The sequence below is a fragment of the Dermacentor variabilis genome, chromosome 3 (assembly GCF_050947875.1).
Source record: "Dermacentor variabilis isolate Ectoservices chromosome 3, ASM5094787v1, whole genome shotgun sequence".
Lineage (NCBI taxonomy): Eukaryota > Metazoa > Arthropoda > Arachnida > Ixodida > Ixodidae > Dermacentor > Dermacentor variabilis.
In genome coordinates, this window is record NC_134570.1 from 93,050,014 (window position 1) to 93,077,121 (window position 27,108).

Consider the following 27,108-nt stretch of genomic DNA (forward strand, 5'->3'; position numbering starts at 1 on the left):
ATCTATCTATCTATCTATCTATCTATCTATCTATCTATCTATCTATCTATCTATCTATCTATCTATCTATCTATCTATCTATCTATCTATCTATCTATCTATCTATCTATCTATCTATCTATCTATCTATCTATCTATCTATCTATCTATCTATCTATCTATCTATCTATCTATCTATCTATCTATCTATCTATCTATCTATCTATCTATCTATCTATCTATCTATCTATCTATCTATCTATCTATCTATCTATCTATCTATCTATCTATCTATCTATCTATCTATCTATCTATCTATCTATCTATCTATCTATCTATCTATCTATCTATCTATCTATCTATCTATCTATCTATCTATCTATCTATCTATCTATCTATCTATCTATCTATCTATCTATCTATCTATCTATCTATCTATCTATCTATCTATCTATCTATCTATCTATCTATCTATCTATCTATCTATCTATCTATCTATGCGATTCTGCTGTGCACGACTGAAGTAAACTGTCACAAAGCTGCATCGAAGTCGATGGATAGTGTCTCTAGCCGTCATTGTGTGTGTGCTGTTGCTGCCCGTTTGAAATTTCGGGGGCTTTCCAGCTTTCTGGTTGTGTCTTACTACTATCGGAACGGCAAGGTGTAAAGGAAAAAAGCTCGAGAAGTAGAGAAGGGGTGGGCCGGGCGTTGGGAGTGCTCCTTCCCTCGAGCACCGCAGTCTTCCCTCTTCATCGATCAGACAATCGCGTCGCGCGCATCGCGCTCCGCCCGAGAATTTATTGACGCGCTCGCCATAAATCCAGCCATCCGCCACCGCCAGCTGCAAAAGAATGCGCCCGGCGCGAGATTCTTATTTCACGCGATTGAGGCGAAGCGAGAAAAAGGAAGTAACCGACATATAGAAGAAACAGGATAGAGAAATAAAACTTCTAAAGCACGAGATATGCAGGGATGTAAATAACGGACCGGAGAACAAACTGATGCGGTGGGCAGTTATGAATAACAGCCTATATCCTGTTCCTCTCCTCGCGTCTTGCTTTTATTTTCTTGCGCAGCTCATCGCTTTGCCTCCTGCCTTACCGATCCTGTCTCTCTCTCTCTCTCTCTCTCTCTCTCTCTATATATATATATATATATATATATATATATATATATATATATATATATTTTTTTTTTTTTTTTTCTTCTGCCTTTTCAGTATACGCGAGCTCGTGGCGTTCTATTCCCGCATCGCCTATGTTGTCTGCTTCTCTTCGTCTTTCGCTTTTTCTCCCCTTTTTTTATATGGTGGCGACAGGACGTTTGTCAAACAGAAGGTCCGCCAACCCCCCCCCCCCCCCCCCTGGCGATAGACCCGCCACCCTGTGCGCGCCATGCTCAATGCGGCCTCGGACTGAGAGCCGTCACATTCTCGGCTGATCCCATGTAGCGTATAGGTATGCGCCATTCTTACTGGGAACTCAAATCGCAGCATTTTTTTCATCGGCGGACAGCGCCTTACTCAGCACGGCCAGGCTTTGCGGTGTCATGCGTATGAGAAGAGCCAGACCGACGTGAGATATGTTAAAAGCCAACGACAACAAAAAAGCCGTTGGTTTTTGTCAGTGGTCAGTGTAAGTATTAATCAGTTCGCTTATAAGCAAATAGTGGCTGTGTCGTAGTTGTTAGAGTGCTGGGCTAAATGTTCCAAGATTGTTGATTCCATTACACGTCGGATATACTATTGGTCTCAGAATCACAACTACCGTCACTGACCGATCCGTAGGCTGGCTTTCTGTATTAAAAAAAATTCAGGAGCCATTCCACTCTGTGAAGGCGGATGACCGGTGAAGCTGTAGCACATCACAGAGGGTTATACAAGGTTACATGTATTCACTTCGTCATATGGTAATGGTAGTGACGATAGCTTTGTAATTACTGTGATATACGTTGATTGGTTCGATTACAACCTTAGAGAGTCTTTTGGCCCAAGTTTATGCACAACCATGGTTGAGTGGTTGAGTGGCTTGGATTTGTGTGGCACTTCGAACGAAACTCCTCTAGCACAAACAGAGCGAACCAATTCTTGTCTGGTTTTTAGACGTCCACATTGAAATCCAATGATGATCACAACGGTAGTGTCATCACAGCTAACCTATGCAAACTACGTGGTCATGAACTTCTCTATCTCACACTTTGGTGGGCCTGGAGAAATACACACAGTGAATATCACAATTCCGTCTTTCGTTTGTATGGCACAGACATCCCCCTAATCGCTGGCATTGTCCTCTTGCGAGTCAGGGGGTGTATGGTTGTGCATACATTTTATGTTTTGCATATAGGGCAGTGCCTCCTGCTCGTGAGTCCATGTGGTGTTTGCAAACGACTCCAGTATACCCATAAACTTGAAACAATGCATCTTGATTGATATATTTTATTTATTATTATTTATTTGTATTATTATTAGGGGAGGAGTGCTTGAAGCCTGCTTCACCTCCACCGCAGTTCAGCCCGGTATTGCACTGCCTCCGGGATCGGCCCACATTTTTGCCCACGGACACGACAGGCGTAATTGGGGATAGAGGCATACAGCTTCGCTGTAAAATCAATCAACTGTTATGCCTTTATGCTTATGCCCTTCGCGGTGGAGCAGTTCCTATGGCGTCCTGATGCGGAGCACGAGGTCGCAAGTTCGATACCTGGCCGTGGCGGATACATTTCCATGAGGGACAAAACGCTCTTGTACCTACATTTAGGCGCAGGTTAAAGAGCTCACGCAGGTTGTCAAATAACCCAGTCGCTTCATTAATCCCCCGTATTCGGAAATGCATTTTAACTTGAAGCCCTTGCTTGCCTTGATTTAAATGAAGCCTGTCGTGAACGCGCCCATGAAAAACACAATGGGCGTCTTGTTCATGCCAGGCGTCGTATAGATCAAGTCAAGCATGGGCCTCAAGTTAAGATTCATTTCTGTATACGTGAGTAATAAGGCGACTGATTTGAAGCGCTATCTACCATGGTATCTCCGTATTTGTGCTTTTCTTCGGCGAGTTTTTCGAAACAGTTACTCAGTAAATGGCGCGACAAACTCCGTTATACTGTGTGGAGGTTGCTTTGGATGGCCCATAAGTAGCAACATACGTAAAAATGTGGCTCCAACAGTACGCAATCGTCGCCCTTGATGCTTCGCTCTGTGACAAAGTTGAGCAGCTTTTTGCACAGCGGAAAAGTTGCAGCTACTAGCAACATCCAGCATCGTTTGAGTTTCGCCTTCAGCGGCACCAGGTGCACCAGCGCGTTTATGGGCCAGTTTGTGGCAGCAGCAAGAGGACGGTAGCGACGTTGTTACTAATGCGAAAGCGTTACACATCCCATGAGGCAGGATACGCGGCGCGATTAAGCGATGGTACCAAAAATGGCCGACGGCGCAAAGAGTAAAAATGCGTCCATATTGCTCGGAGTGACGTCAAATTTCTCAGGAACGTTCCGGTAAACAAGGTAAATTAGCGGCTTCAAAAAGAAAATTTGGTACGTTTCGGTCTGCGTGGGAATCGAGCCCTGGCTTCCGAAACGAGCACGCTTCCAGGACGCCACGACGGCTCAACGGTTCTGGCTGACTGAAGGTGTGGCCTAGTGCATGCGTCATTGCACACGTGACAGCGCAGCCAATGGGGAGGACGTGGCGCCACGTCTTGAGTGTACGGTATTGGGGTTTGCGGTCGTAGTTGTCGGGAGGACCTTGACTCTTCGTCGGGACTTAGGCGTGCAGGAGTTATTTACAGTATTTACATTTGAACATGGGATACAGTTACACAGTCTAGCGTGACTCCCAAATGGAGCACGCAAGACGAAGCATACAACATGCGAGCACGAAGCTCCAAACACACTGACGAGCACGCAGACGAGCACGAGCACAGAGCACGACTACGGCACACACTAGCAGCCGACAACAGCCGCTTATAAACACTCCATTGGTCCCTAGGTGAGAGATACGTTCGGCCAGTCATCGAAGTTGACCCGCTGGTTGTCCCTTATCTTGAGTCTTGAAAGGCGCGTCGGTTCCCCGAGCTGACCCCCGCAGCGCGGCTGCCGGTTGCCCATTATCTTGTGCCTCTAAATTCCAGAGCTGCCTTTCTCCTGTAGTCGCCACGAGTGTCAGCAGACTGTTACGAATCCTGGGGCCCCCGTACCGCAAAACCCTCTTTTGTTAGGGAAAGCTCTTCTTGCTGTAGAGAGATCATGACTACCCCGCAAATTAACGAACAATACGTTGGGTGCCGAACGTGGCCCGCCTGCTGTCGTCACCGATTCTCCGAACGAGGCGCATGGTGGATTAGCGCTGTCATCCTCGCTGGTTCTTCTGACCGACGAGCGAATTGCGAGTCGCGATCACTTTTGCCAGCGCACCGGCTCTCGTTTAGGTGCGAAGACTCTCGTCTATATGGACCGACCGGTAACCGAACACACCTCGTGAAACCCCGGGAGTAGCACGGAAGCACTACACCATCCTTCGCAACTTTGTGCACGCTGAGTTATTCTCCAAATTTCCGCGCAACATATAAGTGAGAAAAATCTGTCTCGTGAAAAAAGACGTCCAAAAGAACGCAGTCATGCTTCATATGTTGGTCAGGACCGTCATCCCGGGAACCTCTTCACCGCGCCGCTTTTTTTTTTTTTTTTTTGTCTTGCACGACGTGCACTCACTACCTCTCCGAGATATCGCGTACATCATTGCCGACCCGATTCGTGCAGCGAATTTCTCACTCGCCCTCTTGGCATTGCTGTGAATTGAATAACAATGTCGGAAAACGTGCTACTCGCGCATGATTCGCAGAGCACTTACTCTGTCGCCTTTCGAGCGAAAGCGGGTTCGAAAGTGACCGCCCGGGAGCACCGTGGTAATTTGCCTGAATTCCTGCGGGTGAACACACGCGCCCAAGATTACATGGAACTGACGCGAACAGCTACGTTCGTTGCGTCCATGCGTGCGTGCGTGCGTGCGTGCGTGCGTGTGTGCGTGTGCGTGCGTGTGTGTTTGTTTGTGTGTGTGTGTGTGTGTGTGTGTGTGTGTGTGTGTGTGTGTGTGTGTGTGTGTGTGTGTGTGTGTGTGTGTGTGTGTGTGTGTTTAAATTCGTGTAGTAATCTTTCGTCCAGCGAGCCCTTCGTGTTGTGTTTCCCGTTTTTCCTAGTCTTTTATATTCTGCCCGCACATGCGTAATGAGTGTTGTATTCCGAGCATGAAGCGCAACTTGATTGATTGATTGATTGATTGATTGATTGATTGATTGATTGATTGATTGATTGATTGATTGATTGATTTCAACTGCTGAGAGCAACAACACCTTAGCTATGGGAGGCACCGCAGTTGAAGGCTCTGCCTTAATTTTTACCGTCTGGGTTCACTAAACTAGCATCTTATGCTTGACCTTTTTTTTGGGATCGGCAGCAGAACTCCGACGCCCCTTTGCCACCACGAGGAGGAAAGCTGCTGCATTATACGCAGCCGTAGGGATATAAAGGTGATGACCAATGGTACAGGCGCTGCTGTGTAGACGTAAGGAAGGCGTTGAAAGCTGTCAATTGTTCTGTGGCGAAGAAAGAGAGAGCGAGAGGGCGCTTTGCCTACTAGCCGAGAATATTGCCGTAGTTGAAACATTCGTCTATCTGCTGTTCTGGGAGGGACAAAAAGGCCCTAGAAGAAGAAGGTTGAATGAAAGTGCAAAAAGAAAAAAAAGAGAAGGAAAGAAACCACAGCTTGATATTGTCATTTTGCACTGATATTTATATACATCGCAAAGCGGTAGACAGTTTGCCATTTATTTCGCTAGATAAGATGTGTGGATTTCCGTTGTTTCGAGTTCCGTTGTTTCACAACGCCTCGAGCATGGATTAAGCCTTGTGTATCCTATCGCGAAGGATATCTTACACAGTTTGCAACTGCAATTCCTCGTGTCAATTTTCTAAGTACAGCTCCTAAGATATACCCGCAACGGACTGCTTACAAGCATCAATAGGCCGAGTCTGAACTTTTTCAACGCGTAATAGCAACAAAACATCATAACAACATATCTTGTTTACTTTCCATCTCGTCTGATATTACATTGCTATGTGCCCAACTCCCCACTGCGCCATGAACTCGTTTACGCGATTCGTGCACCGTCGCCATGTTACTTTATATCTGTGAACCGTCGCAGCACATGGTTCTTCGGTGGGGAATTCTTAGAACAACATTTCACGGGGCGGGATGACATTTTCGCAGCACAACGCGCAGCAAAACACCCCTTGTATTATGCATGCACTCCCGCTCAGCACACCCTTGGATAACGGACTCGATATCTGACTCCAAAAATGCCGAGCATGGTGTACATTTACGCACTTTCTTCTCTTAATAATAATAATAATAATAATAATAATAATAATAATAATAATAATAATAATAATAATAATCGTCAATCTTTTTCTTCCATCCCCGCTGCAGAGCATATAGTGGGCCAGAGCAGGCAAGCTGAGGCTCATACTGATCTCCTCTTCGTCTTTACGCAAATAAGTGTCTCCTGTCCGTCGCAGTCAAAGTTAATGAACAACGGACTACGCATTCCCTCTCCGAGAAACAGCAGAAAGCACGCACGCGCGCGCGCAGAACGCTTTCCACCCGTCACGAGTGGCCGCATTTGCGTTTTCGGGCGCTCGACTTCGTTCGTCACATCGCGCGCCCGGTAACCGCGACGTTCCGCCTCGGCTCGCTTCTCGCAGCCGGCGCACACCCGCTTGACTTTTCGTTCGCGCTCGGTTAACTTTCAAGGGCACCGCGAATCCACGCCGCTGCAGCGCCCGGTCAGCCCGTTTGCCAGAGGCCGGGGTCTGCGTGGTGTACGGTGAAGGGCGGGGAGGGGATGCAGTCGATGTAGGGCAGTGGCCGGCCCCCGCCTATCGATCCCGCTTTCTTGACCCTTCTATGCCCGGATGCTCGAGCCTTTCGTTCGGATCAATGGCTGAGGTACACGGCGGCACCACCGGTGTTTGACGTGTGCGGGCCAGTGCCGTTGTCGTGGAACGCGACGATACCGCGGGGCCGCCCAGCTGCCGGACGTAGTGGGACTAGTGGACATCGAATGAGGGATGCTTGTCGGAGACGCAAATCAATGGCCGGGAGCCGGGCGAGCTTGCACTATCTATCTATCTATCTATCTATCTATCTATCTATCTATCTATCTATCTATCTATCTATCTATCTATCTATCTATCTATCTATCTATCTATCTATCTATCTATCTATCTATCTATCTATCTATCTATCTATCTATCTATCTATCTATCTATCTATCTATCTATCTATCTATCTATCTATCTATCTATCTATCTATCTATCTATCTATCTATCTATCTATCTATCTATCTATCTAACCTTAGTCAGGCACTTCATCAATATGCTCTGTGCGATACAACAGCCATATTTTAGTCTGGTAGATTGATTAATTTATTTATTGATCGATAGTGGTAAAAAAAAGCCGCAGTTTCGCCCGAATGGCGAAGCATCGATTGGGATACCAAATTAGTACACAGCTATACGAAGTAAGGATAGTAGTTTAATCGGCCGTATAAACTTGCAAGCATTCGCTTACTAACTGAACTGACAAGCATGGTGTCACGCGCGCACAAGCAAGCATGAACGCATTACTCTCGGTGAGCGCGGACAATCGCTGTCAAATTACTGGTGCGAGCAATCGCGGCAGCAGCAGCGAGTGAAGTGACCTTCGTGGGGTCGATCGCTTCAACGCAACAGCAACGAGAACTCAGCGTGCTCAAGGGTATATGCGCCAGTCGCGCGGCAATTTCCCGTGTTTGTGCGGGCTTCTGTCGCGCTAGGAAAAACACTTTTATGTAGCACGTATCGAGCAACAGAAAGCTGTATCAGGAGCTTTTCATGTTGCTCTACAATGTTGTAATTGACACTTTTCGTCTAATTATAATATTTGATTAGTTCATTAATTGATGAAGACTGATTATTTAATTAGGCGGCACGCAAAAAATAATCTGAGTATCTCCAAGCGACTGCAAACAACATTACCTTGGTTCTATCCAACTATACGTGGCATTTGCATATTATTAATGTTTGCCTAAGGTTACGTGGGACGCCATATATATATATATATATATATATATATATATATATATATATATATATATATATATATATATATGTTGTTGTGACTTAAGGAAAGCACGCTGGCCCCGGTAGTGAAACGAAGAAAAAGAGAGTACGACGTACGTTGGATTAGCACAGTTTAGCAATTTGACAAAGGCTGGTCCACCAGCTGTAACGTCAGGGAAATATACTGCGCTAATTCAAAGTACGTCGTACTCTCTTTTTCATCATTATATATATATATATATATATTCCTTCTGCTTTTGCCATTGCAACTCTCTATTTCACGATTTGCAATTTTGAGTTAAAAGCTCTTATTCATTTGATAACACGGTGTTTTCGACAAACAGAAGCTCCCGTCTTCAACTTTGAGCTAGAAAGAAGAAAAAAAGAAAGTTGTCTTTTGTTTTCTTTCTTTATTTCTTCTAACTTACCTCCTTTTTATTTTATTTCTTTTGTAACGAGACGTTTGTCTACAAACGTGCACGAAGCGGCTGCCGGCTGGTCCCTCCAGCATTCGCTTCGTTCAGTAAACAACTCTCGGTCGTACAAAAAAACGCACCAGAATTTTTGGGCAGGTCGACCAAGCGGCTGTTCGCCGCAAAATTCGTGCCGCGCGCCGAAACTACACATCGGCCAGACTGTTCCCTATGGACTAAGGATGAAAATAGGCGGAGATTGCGAGGGAGAGGATATAGCGGGGGAGAAAGCGATCCCTTAAAAGTCCAATCCGACAACAGCTGCATGATTTCTGCCAAAGAGCACGCCCGTCCCATGAAGGTACATCATTTCCTTTAGTGTTGTTTCGTTTGGATCATGTTTTCAGGATATGAAGACGCTTTTGGAAGGCGAACACTACCTCCAAGGCTAAAAACAAGCGAACGAACAAAACATGCAGACAAAGAGGAATCTCTCGTTTCTCGGTACATTTGCGTATAACCGCAAGAACTTGTTCAGTTTCTTGTTCCTGTTGTGGTTTCCGTCAATGGTATTCGCACGAATTCCCTATACGGTCGATAGGCAACTTAGCGGTAAACAGGCGGAAAAGGCGCCGAAGCAAAGCGCCGTGTAGCGAAAGCTACGATATACCAAGCTGAATCAAAGTTGTATTTAAAATTGAAGACAAAGAGACTCGCGTGTCTGCAAAGATGGCCCGGGGATTTATGCTGATTTTAGTCGGACGTCGAAAGCTTGAAAAAGAGAACGGCGGGAAACTTGTCGCGTATACCAAACGTACCTGCGCATTACGCATGAACCAATCGATCTCGGGGGCCACAACATCCCTGTGACTGCGTATATTTTTAAACGGCTCGTGAGGATGCGTAACCGAAGAACTTGTAAGTCGGTTCAATTCGAGGAGACGACGTTTCCAGGAGCCTTTCTTTTCCCTATTGTCTTGGAAAGTGGATACCGAGAGTTCAGGAAGAAACGCTCAAGTGATTCGAATGCCTACACTTTTCTTTCTCCCTCCCCTTCCTTCTCGTATTCTTGTTCGAGAAACATTCGTAATCCCTCTTGTATGCTCGCTCTTTTTCTTCCGATAACTTCTACCTCACTGCCTTCTTAACCATTATAAATAAAAACCAGGTCCGTGCATTACCAGAGTCTAAAGTACCTCTTTGCAAAAGGTGTCCAAGGACTCTGGCATTGCCTCGCGTAGTACTCAAGTAATAAGCCGGGAATACCCTTAACTATATACGAGATACGCCGCTGGTTATCGTCTTCTCTCTTATCATTTTAACGCTGGTTTATTTTCGTGAACAAGTGCTAAAAAAAGAAACCTGGCTCATATTGAATATATAAGGTGTAACATAGCGCTCGCAAGCCCAGACGTTAATAGAAAGTTTTAGTTTAAGGGACGCAAGCGGTTTGCGTACGCAAGAACTAGGGGCGACGATACTGCGCATGCGCAGACCTCTATGTCTGGGTCTGCGCATGCGCAGTACCGTCGCCCCTAGTTCTTGCGTACGCAAGCCGCTTGCGTCCCCTAATCTAAAGCTCTCTAGTGACTCAGGGGTGACTATACGGACGCATGATTTTCCGGTGCGGGCTCATAGTTAGCGGGTGCTGGCCTCCTTACTCTACTGATGCCTAGCGACGACTATGTGCATGCGAAGTCGTAAATGCCACCTAGATTGATTTTAAAGACGTGTGCAGCCCTCAGTGCGTATAAGCATACACCACACTCTCTCTCTTCTCTCTAAAATGGCTTCTGGGTGACTGGTACTTTTTGTCGCGTAAGGCGTGTAGACATAAGAGTGACGTGCGCACCGCTTTGCACTGTTATGTTGTATAGAGCCAGTGCGTGAGTGTAGTACTCGTGCGTACCGGTTTAGAAAAAATTAAATTACGGGGTTTTACGTGCCGAAACCACGATCTGATTGTGAGGCACGCCATAGTGGGGAACTCCCGACATTTGGACCGCCTGCGGTTCTTTAACGTGCACCTGAATCTAAGTACACGGGTGTTTTCGCATTTGTCCCCCATCGAAATGCGGCCGCCGTTGTCCGGAATTCGATCCCGCGACCTCGTGCTTTACGGCCGCGAATCGGTTTGTATTGAATGCGTTGCAGTCTTGAAACGCGAAGGCGCTGATCCCGAAACATTGTCACCGACGCCGACATGAATGCAGACGAAGTGCTCAGTAAATCATATTGCAGCTCACGCGTTCGCCAAGCGCCAAAGGAGAACGTGCATTCGTATTCAGCGACCAATGAACTCTACCTTGTCGCCAGCCGGTGCCACAGTGGCAGCAGACACTACTGCTCCCATTAACACCCGCTGGGTCACGGCACTAAACGTCTCTCGGCGAGGTAGGCAACAGCTCATTTCGGTGGGCCGTCTTAATCTCCATCCTCTCTGCTGTCCTCTCTCTCTCTGTCCTCTTACTCCCCTACCCCCATCCCTCAGTTGCAGGCCGCCTTGCAAGTGTTATCAGACTGCGCTAGATAGTTACGGTCCAGTTAGAAGCAATTTCCTTCCTTTTCTTCTTGTTTATTTTATGTTAATAAGCAGGTAATAGTTCTATACTGTTTAGATGGGGTCATTTGCTTCGTGTTTTTGCTCGGAACCCGCCAGTACCGTGTGCTGATCGAACGAGAGGAACTGTTGTTCTCGCAGCTTAGATCTTGTCGGCCTCGCTGTCGCAGCCCGCCATAATTCACAGAACCGATTCGATGAATCAATCAATGATGACGCATAGTCAGCGACCCGCATATACCAACTAATTAATGTTGTCACGCACCAAAACAGTCGTCGTTTTAGTTGCCCAATAATTAGACCATCTATATACTTCGGGCAATCGTTTCAAACATAAGCACAAACACAAAAAAAAAATCGAGAACAATTAATTTTAGCGAGCACAAAGAAAGGCAGCTAGACAGTGCATTCTCAACGAAGCCAGTGGCCAAGACAAGTCGCACATACACAACCCGCTATTCCCGTGACGCAAGAAAGGCATTGCAGAACCGGGCTTTGCCTCCGTTAGTTGAACGTGCATGCTTTCCCGTCTCGCCGACGAAGCAGCAACAAAGGCGCGCGGCCGTTTCCGGCTTGGCGCCATTGAACGTTCCGGGACGACTTCCGAGCAACGCGTCTATCCCCGAACGATGGAGCTCCCCCGCGGGACGCGTTTGTGGACATGTCTCGGTCATTTATGCGCCACAAGAGGCCGTTCATTGTCGCCGCCCTTTTGTCTATAGCTGCTTCCTAGCGCCTCCCTTACGCACTGCCATCGTTTTCGTTCATCCTTTTTTTTTTCTTTATCTCTCTCTTCCTCTCCCCCCCCTCTCTCTCTCTCTTGTTCCTTGGTGATTCACCGTAGTTTGACCAAGACGGCACTTGTCCCAGCCTGGCTGGCGCCTCGTTTTCCGTCGGAAGCGTTCAAGCGCCTTCGACTTCCGTTGGAAGAAATTGAAAGAAAGTAAGAAAGAAAGAGGGAGAGAAGGGAAGGATGGGAGAGAGGAGAAAAAAAGAAACGTGAAGGCAACGCCTGCATGATACCTCATTGAGCAAATACAGATAAAAAAAAAGGTAATGAATAAAGGAATAGGATGTAACAACAGCGAGTATTCTGTTCGTCTTTTGCGTATTGACTTAAGACCCGAAATAGACCTAAAATTTACGCTAGTGCTGAATTTGTACTGCGTCATACTCTTGAAAAGAGGGCACTGTAGTACACATTCAACGTGCTCAAGCTATCGCAGTGACTGCACTGTACATATACTCTTTTTTTTTCTCTCAACGGTTGCTCGATTATCGGGGAAAGGCGGGCATCACCTATCCTATATCATGATTTTCTTGGATGAACCGCTCTGATAAGCACGTGGCATGAGGAATGATGTATGTACGTTATTCTACTTGTCATTGCGTTGCGTATTCAAATACTGTTCTTTTGTCATCCCCGCAGGTCCCTAGCCAAGAGTACCTCGCCGTCGCGATAGAAGACGATGTCGGGGACATCCAGCTACAGGAGTCCATTCCCGCGGTCAAGGGAGTCGTCCTACGGTGAGTTCCCTCCTTCTGTTAGTAGCTGCACCCTGGACCGCGTGCGGGCCGGCATAAAACGCGTGGTGCTCTCGACGCTCTGCCAGCTATGAGCACCCATTCCTCGTTCCTTTTGCCCCCTTCTATTGCTTCTTATCGTCTAGTAGCTGAACCTGTTTCGCCTGAGCCGTTCAATCAAATTAACGATAAATAATTCGTTTCTTATTCAATGGCGGTGACACGAGCAGAAGCGCAAGGCACCGCGTGCTTGTCCAAAGAAAGAGCCCTTTTATCATCAAGCGGTGACGTCAGAGGTAGCCCGTAGCTCCGATCTCCTAGTGGGCTGGTGCAACGCGATACAATATACTCTTGGTCGATGCGGTACCGTTGTTTACGCACCGACACGTGAGCGCGCACGCTCATCTATGTAAACTCGCGCGCTCAAAACTCGCGCGTGCCAGAACTGTCCCGGATGGTTACATGGCTTCAACGCGTACGCACTGTCGACGCCGTTTCGCGTGGAGTTCAACGCCTTAATTAGTTTATTGCCATGCATGCCATGTGCCGCCCCTTTACATGCATAGTAATTTATATATATATATATATATATATATATATATATATATATATATATATATATATATATATATATATATATATATATATATATATATAAACAAACCGTGCGCCGCACAAGTCCCAGACTGCTTTTCTTAAAAGCGTATCATCGTCGCAGTCGGCGCTCTTTCACCCCGCAGCACCCCGGTCGGCGCGGCTTCTTCGGCTTCTTCGTTTCGCGCCCAATTGTGTCAGCGCTCTAATGACGGAGCAACGACCGGCGGCCGAACGGGACGGTCTCGGGCTGCGGCGTGCACATCGTGTTTCGCTCCGCGCGTACAAGCGAGCGTTGCTCGGGCGACAGCATCATTATATATCGTATACGCGCGGTGGAGAGACACACGCTCATGCACTTTCTCGAAGGACGCTAGAGAGACTGAAGAAGACGACGAAGAGCGAGACGGCGGCCATCTAATCGCTGCCTGTGCCGCTTTAGGGTTTCGCCGCCGAAAGCGGCAAGTATGGCCCTCGGCTCCCGTCTCCGCTGGGGACACTTCCTCGCTCGACGGGTGAGAAACGGGAGCCCGCGACGAACGGCGACGGCGACGAACAACCGGCACTTTAGTGAGAGCGATAGCCTCGTTACAAGAGCGACGGTTTCGAGATCCTTAAAGAGAAGAAGGTAGAAGGAAAAGACAAAAAGAAGGAGATCCAGTGGGAACAGAGCCACACGGCATTTCTCCAGAGGTCATTAGTCACCTTTACCCCCTAGCCCTCCCCTCCCACTTCGTCTTTGTGTACGTCGAAGATCGCGACACCGAGTGACCTTAAACCTCTCCTCAATTTTTCTGCGCCGGGTCGGCGGGCGCGGGCGCTACCCGACGCGCAAATGCGCGGCCACGCTAGCGCATAAAAGAGCAAGCGGGGAGTCATTAAGCGGGCATAGTGGGCTCGTTATGTTGTCTGCATGGAAATTGCGAAGGACACGTCGGGGAAAGGGAGTATACACAGGAGCGTTCGGAAACGGCATTCCCGCGTGTTCTGCTTTATCTGTTTCTGCGATAGTACGTCCCTATCGTTTTAATTGCTCTCTCACTGCGCGAGTAACAATGAATGTTCTTGGCAACCCTTAATTAGTCGTTGCAACAAGCAGCGATGACTGCAGCGGAGAAGGAAAGTCGTAACAACGACAGGAAGGGTGTAACGAAATTACTAGCTGCGGCACTCCCCTCCGACGTGTCCGCAGGATACCGTGCGTTTTTGTGCTTTCCCGAAACCTCGATAGGTGCCAGATAAATATTTATTTATTTATTCATTCGGTTGTTTTGCTGTAACGAACGGAACTTTGACTTAAGTCGAAGAACAAGAACAAGGAAGGTATATATATATATATATATATATATATATATATATATATATATATATATATATATATATATATATATATATATATATATATATATATGGTGCTGTCACACGAGGACTCGTCGGTAATTTACTTACAGGAGAAACTGTCTCCATCGCGAGCAGCGCGCGCCTACCGCCTCCACAGTGCGAGCCAGCAATGGGAGCTTCCGGTGCCACGCCGAAGCGCGCGTCGAGTCGCAATGACAGTCGGCGCATGCGTTGACCCTGCGTTCCGGGGCTTTGTTTTCTCTCGTTACTCGCGGTCGCCACGACCGTTTACGGGTATATGGAGCGCAAGCAGGGCAAGCGCGCTATCGTTCGACAGCTATAGGGCCGACTATAAATTAAGCATGCGGACACGTCCGCGGTGGCAGGAAGTCCCGATAACGTCGTGTCGCCACGCGTGCTTGCCGAGTGCAATCCACTTATCGCTCGGTCGTCGGTGCACACTGCTGCTGCTTCTGACATCCGGAGCTGCAGATTCTTGACTGATTAGCATAGCGTGTCGCAAACCGCTTCCGGTTCGTGACATTTTATCCCAACTAGAATTACTTTCGCAGCTCGTCGAAAGGCCTAAAGGTCCCAAGCCTATATATATACGCAGGAATTTCTTAAACGCACCGTAGGCGGGGGTGGGGGAGAGGAGGAGGGCAATGATTTAACTTTTGCTTCGTAGAGCAACTTTTTCAACGTAAGCCGAAACCCGGGCGCACCAGTGATTTTGCGCTCTGTCTTCATCGGAATGCGGCTACCATGGCTGGCAATCGCTCCCACGACCTCCTGCTTTGGGTCTCGCACCCTACCTCGCGTTTAACACCGTAGCGCTACGGCCGCTGCGTACGCAGTGACTCTTTTCGCCGTTAAATTAGATTTGAGAAACGCTGCTTTGAAACACGCTTAGATTCGTTTTTTTATGAATGAGAAGTTCGCTTTTGCCTGATAACGTGATACTGCGAGTTTCTGCTTACACTACTTCCGTGCTTTTCAGCTAATAATATTATTGCGACAGCAATTATATGGGCACTCCAGGCACATTTCTGCCATCACCGTCCCCATCGCCGTGATGTCCCGTATAAAGTCCAACGACGATAACGTCGCCACGCGCGTGTGCGTGCAAGTAAGGTTGTGCAAGGATGAGTCGACGACTGCGGCTCAATCTCGCGCGCGAGGGAGGAAAGCGGGTAGAAAGTGCGCCGTCTTCCGTCGCTCGCGAGGCACACGGGGTGAGAGGAGAGAGAGAGGGGGCTCTACTCCGGCGGCTGCTGCGTATGGGGCGGCCGCGCGGGCCCCATCTTAAAAGCGATCTGCGCATGAGAAAGAATGCGCCAAGTGCTGATAGCTTCGTGTGCGCTGTGTTCTCGCCGCTCAGTTCATGTTGAAGCGAGAGTCAGCACGAAGTTCAAGTCGCTCGCTGCTGTTGTCGCCCTTCCTCACTCCAGCGTTTTGACAGCGAGTGTGCGCGGTCATCGAGTGAGATTTGTTTATGTTTGCTTGTACGCGCGCGACACCATGCTTGTTAATTTAGTTCGTAAGTGACTGTTTACAAGTTCATATGGCCGATAAGACTATCGTCCTTACTTCGTATAGCTGTCTACTAGTTTGCTATCGTAATGAATGCTTAGCCTTTCGTGCAAAACTGCGACTTTTTTAAAGGAAGGTTGGGACTAACCCGTCAACACTTATTATAACTACTGTATACTCTATCGTCTGACTTACCTCTCTTCTTCCTCCCTTTTAAACCGTCGTTCTTCTTTTCTTATAAGTGATATTAAATGTATTGCACAAATTATGTGGACATACTGTAAGCATTGTATGATTCAGGCAAACACATTCGTTGCTTGCTGTGGTTTCCATGACAACGAGCTTGGGCGCGGCCGTGCGTACTTAAATATCTGCGCGGACTCAAGACCAAGCACCGGGTTCTCGTGCGCGCGCAACCTTACGCTTGCAACTGGCGTCGCTGTAATCCGAGCTGTACGAAAGCTCCAGGCTATAAACCCCCTCTGTAGACACATTCCGCAGCTACAGCAAAGTAAGCTTGTAGTGACGCAATCTTCCGAAATACGCAAGTCCGGAAAAATGAAGGACTCAGTAGTCGTCTGCCGCCCAGAACAGCCCAGATGACTCATTCTGCCGTTTCACCTGCACTCCGTCCGCGTGTTATACGCTCGCGTTTCTTTCTTTCTTTTTTTTTCTTTTTGTTCAGTGTTCACCCCATAGCGCAACACCGCCTGCTGCTTTAATGGAGTGAGCTGCGTGGAAGAACCCACCCCGGCACAGGGAGGCTTGGCGCCAAGAGATTGTCGCTGAAAGCGCGTGTCACAATGAAGGGAGAACAAAAGCAATGCGTCTCGCGCTTTATTCGTCCTCTCATCGCACACAACCACTACTTTTGTGAAACAGGGCCTGAACGACGTCACGCATTTAGTACGTGTGCCCCGTGCGGCCAAAGGGACTCGCAGAAGATGAAGCAATTAGGAAGGCGTGGACGTCACCAGACACCTTAGGCCACTCTCCTGCTCACCTCTCTTTATTCTCTATATATCTTCTCTCTCTACTTTTCTTTGTCTATCTCACGCCCTATCTCTCTCTTTCTCTCTCTCTCTATCTCTTCGCTCTTTAACAAACTCCTTTTTATGTCTTTCTCTTCTCTAGCACTTCTAAGTACATCTATCTATCTATCTATCTATCTATCTATCTATCTATCTATCTATCTATCTATCTATCTATCTATCTGTCTATCTATCTATCTATCTATCTATCTATCTATCTATCTATCTATCTATCTATCTATCTATCTGTCTATCTATCTATCTGCCTTTTTCCATCGTGTTTGTTCCTTAGTGTACCGCTTGAGAGCAAATACAAAAAGAAGCTACCAATCCTGCGGGACACGCGTTCACATCACCAAAAGGAAAAAAAAATACATGCACTCCAGTACCGCAGACACCACGCTCCTTCCATATCCGAATACCGTTCCTACGCAGTCCTGTATTTCGTGTTACGTGTCGCTGCCTGTCGGTGTGCGTAATGGCAAGACAGTTCCGAGAAGAAACGTTCCGCGCGCTCTACACGATTCGTTCGTTTATTTTTCTGTGTGTGTGGGCGTGTATCTCTCTCGACCGGACAGTCAGGGTATACGACAAAGGAAACTGACGGCGAGAATCTTGGGACTATGTACACACGGTTTCGGCGGCGCATCCCGCTTTGCGACGTCCGCCGCCCAGCGCCGAGCACCTTTTTTCTTTCACACTAGCGCGCGTTCTTTGGCGCTATACTCTGGATCCCCGCCGCCGCCCAAGTGCGTTCCCATTCTCCTGCAGACGCCAGACGGCCGAGGCCGCAAGTTTTCGCCGCTGTCCTGCATGCTTCGGCGAGGCTTGAGCTTGCGAAAGGCGGCCGTCTACGCCGACATTCAATTGCGCTGGTAGTTGAATTTTTATCTGTTTCGGCATGTGGTTGTCAGTGTCAATGTATACTTCTCCGCGCGTAGCTGTTGTCGCTGTCCTCCGGCTCGAAACACCTATATCTCAAGGTGTTACACCTTCTGAGACATTTTGTGATTGCAGACAGAGAGAGAGAGAGAAATGTAGGTGGCAGCTCTGCTCTCCTGACAACACTGAGAGTTTCTGCTACGAGTAGATTATCCGCATATCTGCATTTCGTATCATTAAACCTCTCTCTCTCTCTCTCTCTCTCTAGATTATCCGCAGTATGATCTCTTTTAAAGCTATATCTATATATATATTCGTAGACAACCCGTCGTGCATGTATATGACCTTCTGACGCCGTGCAAGAAGTGCCGGGTTCGATGCCCTGGACATCTTGCAGAAGGTTCGACTGTGCAGTGCAGTTTAGGAAACTCCATGTTTCATCGGCGCACTGTAAGGAACGCCTCTATCGTCAGGCTTAGGCTGTCCAGTGATTCGTACTTCGCTTGAGCGCTTTAATTTGAAACTTCGCCAAACATTCGCTTCGCACGTTCCTCGAAGTTCTTGAAGTGTGCGCGGCCCTGCACGGTTCGGCCGATGCTCGCTTCCCGCGCAGTGGAATGTTCTCCGCGGGGAATCCCGGAGCAACTCGGCGAAGATTCCAGGCCCGACGTTGCGACAGCGCGATCGCAACAGCACGGCTCTCGTCCCGGCTCGTGCTGTTACCCCGACGACAAGATAGAAAGCGACACCCTTCATTACGGAAAGGTAACCGTGGTGCGCGTGTTCGTGCATTCTCCGGGGAGACGGCAATGTTTAATTGCTTGCACCGTCGGTCCGAGCTCCACAAAGTTAATTAAGCGCCAGCGCCTTGCGCGTTATCGGGCTCGTTTTTTTTTATTATTATTTTGACGCCGTCGCGTGTCGGCGGATACTCTCGCCACGTACAACGGGGCGAGACAATGGCACACGCGTCTCGAGCGCCAGGAAATGCAATTTTGCTGCATTGTGCGCCGTGACACCCCGTGAATAGTTAGCTTCCTGGACCATGTCGTGAAAGGGGGGGAGAGGGTGGCTTAATCCGAACCAGTTCGCTAATTATTGGTCGATCATGGGCTTGAATTCGATCAGGCCGGGCTGGGGAGAATTTCGCGTTGTGTAAAATGAATGCATTGTGCGACATGCTATTGATAACATGGTGCATTGTGCGACGCGTATGCACGAAAAAAAAAAGGGGCCTTCGGGCACTTTCAAGCCGTTTGCGGCAGCGTTTCCTCTGAAGTTCTCCAACTAAGATGTTTAAAATAGAGTTACGAAGTTTGACAGTAGATTTTTAAGTGCGGTCTGTGAATGCATACTCGTGGCTTCTTTAGACACTACTATAGTGGCACTTTGGCTGCACGCAGTGCGACAACGCATAAAACAACGCCGGCATCTTATATAAGGTATTCTTGTGAAAGTAAGGAGGCCGGCACGTTCTGGCGGCGTATACTCGATCGGGCATTTGGGTTTCGCAGGGGACAACGACGTACCGCTATTGTTGACTGAATTAAGCTATACAGTTTCACTGCCGAACACGCTGTTAGACAAAAGCTGCCCTCTAATGAGATTTTTACTGTCACGTGTCGATTCACGCGACCATGCGCCACTTCGTGGACGGCACTTTCTCGATGCATTCATGGTAATGCTAAAGTGAAATAGATGCAACGAAACTTGATTAGCTCGTGCAGGATAGGTGACTCTTAGTCGCCGCCTCCTTTCAAAAGGGGTGCCATTAGAAATCTCCATCAGCAACAACTTTGCTGTTAAATCGCTCGCACAACAGTTGCTGTCAAGGGCATCATTTCGCCTTCTTTTGTTCAGTGGTGCTCCCTTCTTGAGCCTGGTTTGAGTAGGCGGCGAGTTAGGGTATATCAACAGCGATTCGTGTTTTTGTATATTTGTTTCTTGCCTAATCGTCCCGCCTTCATGTATGCGTCATTAGGGGTAACCGCCTATGCGAGTCGAGGGTCATAGGTCATTTGCTGAAGCGTCCGGACCCGCGCGTGCGAGAGTAAACGAGCTTTATTGAAACGGATGCTTTTTATGTACCCTCGGGCAGTATGCGCTAGCAACACGCGCGGCAGACAAAAGACATGTGCCTAATGATGCCGAATCAATTACCAAGGGGAAGCGTGATCGCTGCGCCATCTGAAGATTTCTACTGATGCGTGTAAAGACAATGTTCGTGATATGGGCATTCGATCCTGCGGACAAATACCGTTTATTACGCGGCAGTCGCACACTTACGCGTATACTTTAAATTTAGGTTTCTCTTTCTTTTTTTCCACGTTTTGCGATTCTGAATCAGAAACTCGGAAGAAACGTGCCAGAAATAACAGTACAATTTACGGGTTTTTTCCCTCATCGATTGTCCGTTGCTCAATGTTCATCCTTGAGTATGAATGAATAAAGAAGAGCGCACAACCGTTCGTTAGAGCTTAGGCGTGCAAATTCTGCCGCGTTTCAGGATATTCGTATTTATGATTGCTCAAGCATATGCGTCCACTTGTTAAGTAACGTGCACGTTAGGCTTCCATTAATTCCCACCTGCGCACCACGCATACCCTCACTGACATGCAGTCGTCTACATTTAAACAACTGCCGCGCTTTCCATAAAACTGTGTCTATAGCTCTCCGAGTTACGCACTGATATACATGTCCCCGCGGTTTCGCAACGCGGTTCTTTTCTACGAGCTTAATTTAAACCAAACACCATCCGTCGACTGCACACGTGTTTGGGCTGCACGTGGGGAAACGCCAACCTGGGGACCCATTTTCGCCGTTGTCAAACGTGCTCGCCGCGCTAAGTGAATCCCGCCGGTTTTGTACCCCCGTTGCGAGGTGATTTCCCCCGCCGAGACGCTCCCAAGCGCACCGGGTTCGTTTCCAGTTTTATTCCATATTTGTTTCCTATCCCCCGACTTTCCATTCCCCTAAAGCCCGAGATTCTAATTTATTTCCGTCCGCCTGGAACTCTAAGCGCCACCGAAAAGCGGATTCGTGGGGCCGCCGCCCGCTTTTTCTGCCCCCACTGCGCTGCAGAGCTCCTCTCCAAAACGACGTCGCGCTGGGTCTAAATTTCTAGCCTGTTCTCTCTCTTTCTCTCTATCTCTTCTAATTACCTTCATCTCGCAGCCTATATTCATTGTTTGCGTTTCCTCTGATGCTAAAGAGGCGTCAGTACGTTGACTCGGCGCAAAGCCGCGTGCATCTTTTAAAAGGGGCGGAGTACACGAAACGGTGCTTTACCGCGTAACCGGTCAAAGGATCAGGCGCCGCAGTCCTCTAATTAGTCGCCCGATAGCGCCCCCTCCCCAGCCTCACCACATACGCGTTACCCCACGGCCGGCGCCTGACGCCGCGTTAAAGTCACCGCGAGCTCCCGACGAGTCTTGCGCCGGGTAATTAGTAATAACCTCCTTCCCCTAGTCCCCCTTTCCCTGTTCTTCAGCTTTCCCTCTGTGTGCCACCGCTCTCTTTGGCTCGGTGAACGCGACTACAGCTCTCCTGGCGCGCTGCTTGAGGTCGTTTATTTAGGTCGCGTCGCGTGTTGTTGCTCTCTCGTTTTGCAATTCGGGTCCTGGCGCGTGCTTTGAAACGCGCAGTGCTAACGTGCGCGCCATGGCGCCTCAGGCCTACCGCTCGCGCCTCCTTGGGACTCGTAGCGGCAGCTATACATCACGGGTGCAACAGATTCGACTTAGCCAGAGCCGTTCCGGTGTATAGTCACGAGGTCCCGGGTGTCGTTATAACTTGCTGCGGCGGGTGTGCCTGGGACGTACCGTTAGCGCCTAACCGCCATCGGTACTGCGCTTTCGCGTGAGGTGCGCATGCGCGTTCCTTTAGCTCGACCGCTTACGAATGCGGTGTCTTGAGAGTCGGCGCTAGCGGAAGCAATTAAGTATGTGGAGACGGCTCGTTATGGCGCGCTCCGTTATGTCTTTTGAGCGTGCCGCTGCTGTCACTTTCTCCACGTCAGCCGGGCGCCAGCTCCCGTTGGGGCCCTGCGCATGCGAAGTAAGCACCTAAAATGGAAAATACCGATGCCAGTAGATAGATCGAGGGGACAGTGGCTTCGCGCTAAGTAGTCTTGCTAAGACGGACCACCGCGAAGAGACGGGATAAACCAGCTCTGTAGGCGTATGTGGCCCTCTCTTTTCCTTTTGTCTTTCGTCTTAGCTTTTGGTTTTCGATCTTTTATTTTTGGGAGAGGGGGGAGGGGGAGCGCTCTGCGGAAGTTTAAGAACGACGCACCTTTCTAAAATCAGGTGCTTGCACGTCGCTGTTATCGCCTTTGCATTGTCGTGAGAGCACTTAAGTACTCGCTCAAGAAGAAAAGGGCAGCACCTGCTTTTTGCATTTGACCTACCAGCACTTGCCCTGACCTCTAAACGTAAACAACCGACGGGGGTGTGCAAGCGAAAGTCAGTTGCGAAAATGCTCCTGATAACAAGGACAAGAACGTAAGGCGATGGAGTCTGGAAAGTGAAAGTCACGCTCGTGACTTCACTGGGCGCTTACCGGCGTCGCCACCATCAGCACTAGCTCGAAAGTCTTAAAGCATTGAAACAGCTCGAAGGTTGTCGCGCTCGCCAATAGTTGGCGAGGCTAACTGGTAGTGCCGCAGGGCGGCAGCACCGCGTGCGCCGCGGCTAGAGCACTACGTGTTTATGTTAGCGTCTTGAAAGAGCGGTGAATCAAACGACGCAGTAGGGGCGTGATCTGCATTACTGTTATCAGTGATTCCAGCGAGACGCAGCGATACATCGACGCAGACGTTGGCGCTCTGAAGATCGCACAAAACATACCCTGTCCTTCCCTGCAACTTTATCTAACACGTACATCGCTCACTCTTCGCCATTTAGATATCGTTCCAAACCATTCCGTAGTGCTATTGCCCATTATTCCTTGTGATTATGGAGCTAAGAGGGGTAACTGCGATGTCGGTCACCGGTACGTGTCCGTGGACTTTTGTGCTGAACTGGTATCATTGGTCCGAATAAAGCAATGATTATTGTGGAGGATGACTGAAAGTAGAGCTAAGGAAATCTCTATAAAAGTCGTCAAGACTGTAGATGGCTGGCACCAAGAGAGAGAAAGAAACGAAGAGGGAAAGGTAGGGAGGTTAACCAAGGACGTTCCCGGTTGGTTACCCTACACTCGGGGAGGGGAAAAGGGGAAGAATAGATAAGGAGCGAAAAAAAGTGATAGAGTCATTCATTCACAGAGTCAGTAGCAGAGGAATCTCCACTGTCACAAGCGTTCGTACAATCCAGTATCCTTCGCGAAATGCGGAAGTGCTTTTGTGGCCTTTTGCATGTAAGAATGCATCATAGGCCATGGTCCAAGGATCTTTTCTTCCGAGAGCGCTCTGTTATCTAACAGGGTGAGTTTAGCTTGTAGAGTACGTCGTTGAATGTCAAAGGATGGGGGACCCAGAAGTTGCTCTAGAAACCTGGCACCAAAGTCTACCACTATGTTATATGTATATAGCTTGGTGCTGCATTAACGTAGTTCTCCTTCGCATCAAACACGATCAACAAGAAATGAACAATCACAGCGTCGAACTCGGTAGTGGTTCCGTGGCAAATGATAATGATGGCGACATGACAATAATTATGACATGACGTCAATGATAACGATGAAAAAGCACGCTAACAGGAAATCCAGGTGTGGAAGAGGATAAAACGGACCTCACTTTTGCGGTGTCTTCATCTATTATCAGTAGGTACGATTATAGTGAACATGATCGACATAATTATGGCTGCTACAGGCGTCGCGAAAACTACGCGAATTATCCTTAGCTACCGTCGCTATAAAAATTTGAGAAAATATTTTGTTGCCGCGTCACTGCAGACCTTTCAGCGACTTCATGTTACACGCTGCGCTCGTGTTTCTTGGTCTCTTGTTTAAAGCCGGGCAAATTCAAATTTTGGGAAATTCTCTGACATTGTGCCCCTAAAGCCGTCAACACGCAGTTCTCCGACTGCCATCGTCACTTGACAGTGAGCTCAAAATCACCTACGTAAAAGGAAACGAGCTTAAACATGGAACAATGTTTTGTAGACAGGATAAAAAAAGCACAAAAAAATGCATGCAGGAGCGGTATCACTTTCGCAAACAAGAGCCATCAGTATGCAGAGCGCCAGCACGCATTTCCTCTAAGAGCAATTCCCTTTTTTTTTTTAGTTTTTTTTACTCTGAGTTGCCCTTCCTTACTCTCTTGCCTTTTGCCCTTACTTGTGTACTTGTGTTTTCGGAGCCTCCTGGTATCGACTCCCTTCCTTCATGTCTTAAAACAAAGGACAACAAAGAACAAGAAGCTTTTAACAACACTTTTGACCGTCTCGCCCCTATATTAAACTCAAAACTTTGACCCCGCTCTTTTAATTTGCTTCAATCTTGTAAGCTGCCGCGCTGAAAGAGGCACCAGCCGGCCTTTGCAATGTTCCTATGCATAAAACGAGCTGCGTAAATTTGGCTGCATGCTGACCTTTCTTAATCTTATTAGCATTTAGTATTGTTTTAATCGTGTTTTTTTCCGCCCGTGAAGTAATTTAGCTACTGTTGTAGAACGCACATACACAAAAGAAAAAAAAACGCAGGAATGAAAAAGTAGAAATCCAAAGGGCCAGGAGCTCCTAGGGGCTACAAGCACAACGTCCTAGACAAATCTGCCGGCCTTTGATGTTGGAATTTCAGCAGCTAATCTATCTATATGAGTGATATATGTCCGTCTGTGTGCGTATGTGTGTGTGTGATATGTGTGTCTGTCTCACACGCATACACACATCTCGTTTACCTCCGAGATAATATCGATACGCGCATTTCTCTCTCAATTAATTAATTAAATTATGGAGCTTTACGCGCCAAAACCACTTTTTGATTATGAGGACAGCGCTAAGTGGAGGACTCCGGAAATTTCGACCACCTGGGGTTCTTTAACGTGCACCTAAATATAAGTACACGGGTGTTTTCGCATTTCGCCCCCATCTAAATGTGGCCGCCGTGGCCGGGATTCGATCCCGCCACCTTGTGCTCAGCAACCCAACTCCATAGCCACCAGCAACCCAACGCAACCCCCCAGCAGACACTTTTACTTCCTCCATTCTCCACTCTCTCTTTACCTAATCGGGATCATCAGTGTGTTCGCGTTCTGTTTAGCGACACAAGTTGTTCTCCGCTTTGGAGATCAAGCTGCCCACCGGGAAAGGTTCGTGTGTCAACTCTAATCGACGCATTTTTTTTTAATTTTTTCCCTCCGCCCCGGCAACGCAGGAAGCTAAGGTTGCTAGCACACGAGGAGATGTAGGAGCCCAGAGGGTTACTAGACCGAGGTTAATCGTTCTAATGGAGGAAAGCTTCGAGAAGAACGAAAAAAGAAATCCGAGTCGCGGCACCGAGCTTGCTTCTTGTACGATTCCAGAAACGGAATGGGCAGACCATTAGACGAGATCGAAGGCAGTGTTCAGAAACACTTCTGGAAGCATTTTTACTTCTTCTCTTTCTCCCTCTCTCTCTTTTTGTTTTAATCTTTTACCACTTTACCGCCGGGCACTCACGTCCAAGCGTATTTGGCGGGACAAATACTAAATTCCGTCTTTCGATCTTTGTGGTCGTTTCTTTGTACAGTTATTTTTGTAATTATTGATGTTCTACAGCGAAGCTGTGTGTGGCTAGCAGACTCGTCCGTCCGTCCTTCCGTCTCTCGGTCGCCTGTACGCCGAAAACTCCCCCAGCGCAAGCCCATGCGCGTGCGCAAAATATAAAGTAGGGAAAGAGGCGCGCGATTATCCAACACCACCTAGATAGCACAAGGCCATTTTAGTCCAGTCCATGACGTCACGCTACCTGGCCTGACATTTCCATTGACAAGGTTGGGGTGATGAAAGCGGTGACGCCAAAATCACTGTTGCCTGCTCGGGAGCATCCCCATTTGATTCTATGCCAGTAAGGCTAGGTAACATGACGTCAGGGATCGATGTGAGAAGGCCTTGTGCCATGTAAGTAGTGTTGAATTAGCTGCGCCAGTAGTGACATCGTTGCGCTCCGTCGCAGCCGAGCGCACGCGCAGCAATTTCTCTCCGGCTCCGAAATGGGTAGGCCACGTGTCATACGTACTCCTTGGGAGCAGGCACCTTTCGATCAGCAACACTGCAAGCAGAACCGGGAACGAGATCGTCTACGCCGTGCCGATGCTGCAGCCCGGGCACAAGAACAGGCTCGTGCAGACGAGCGCAAGCAGCAACTGCGTGCCGAGGATCCGGCAGCCTACCAAGCCGTCGTTTAATCAACCGTCGGCATTAACCCAGCGATAAACACCGGGGCCGCACGTTTCAGCTTCGCTGGTTAACCATCTGTACGGAGTGCTTGGGCGGTGACTTTTATACTTTTTGTTAGCTGTATTTAGGGAGGATATCGGTGCTTGTGTATGGCACTGACTCCTCCTCTTCTTTGACGTGATACCTGTGCTCAAAACGATGAAACTGATAGAAGTATCGCGACCAGCGTTTAGAAGCCGTCACCAATCTCGAAGACGTCAACCACCGGCTCTACAATCTGCCGAGATCCGAATGCAAGGACGTCGAGACCCGGCAGCTTTTAATTTGAACTGTCTTCTTTTGATCAAGACTGCGTGATAATCCGCGCTTTTGTCACCTTCCTCGGTAGAATGGCAGAGGCAGAGGTGACAATGAGCGTCAGCGTTGTCATCTTCGAAATGCTGGTCGCTATACCAGCAACGGTTACCAAAAAAAAAAAATATTTCTACAGTTCTGAAGTTCACTCATAGAACAAATGCTCCTGGGAGTTCGCAAAATGAAAATGTTCCTGGGCAGATGCAAATTGAATCCCTCGTGAGTGCCACATAATAAGGGAAAATAGTTAAATACAGTTCATGCTTGCTGCTCAGAACTTACAGAAATTTGCTACACTAGAAAATTCACATGCCATAAAGCCTATGAATTGCCGCCAGGCAATTGATAGGCTTTTTTGATAAGCCTATCTTGGTGCCAGGCAAGGCGGCAAAACTGCTTCTCCAGAACATTCATAATTGCCGAT

At 48.2% G+C, this 27,108-nt stretch overlaps 1 protein-coding gene across 6 annotated transcripts in view; it reads left to right on the plus strand.

The window, feature by feature from the left end:
* Positions 1–27,108, plus strand: part of LOC142576051 (pleckstrin homology domain-containing family G member 5-like) — a 747,630-nt gene that overhangs the window by 577,788 nt on the left and 142,734 nt on the right. For all 6 annotated transcript variants that reach the window (XM_075685967.1, XM_075685968.1, XM_075685969.1 and 3 more), the window contains one exon: positions 12,534–12,631. In XM_075685967.1, coding sequence (XP_075542082.1) covers positions 12,534–12,631 — 98 coding nt within the window. The remainder of the gene's footprint in view (positions 1–12,533; positions 12,632–27,108) is intronic.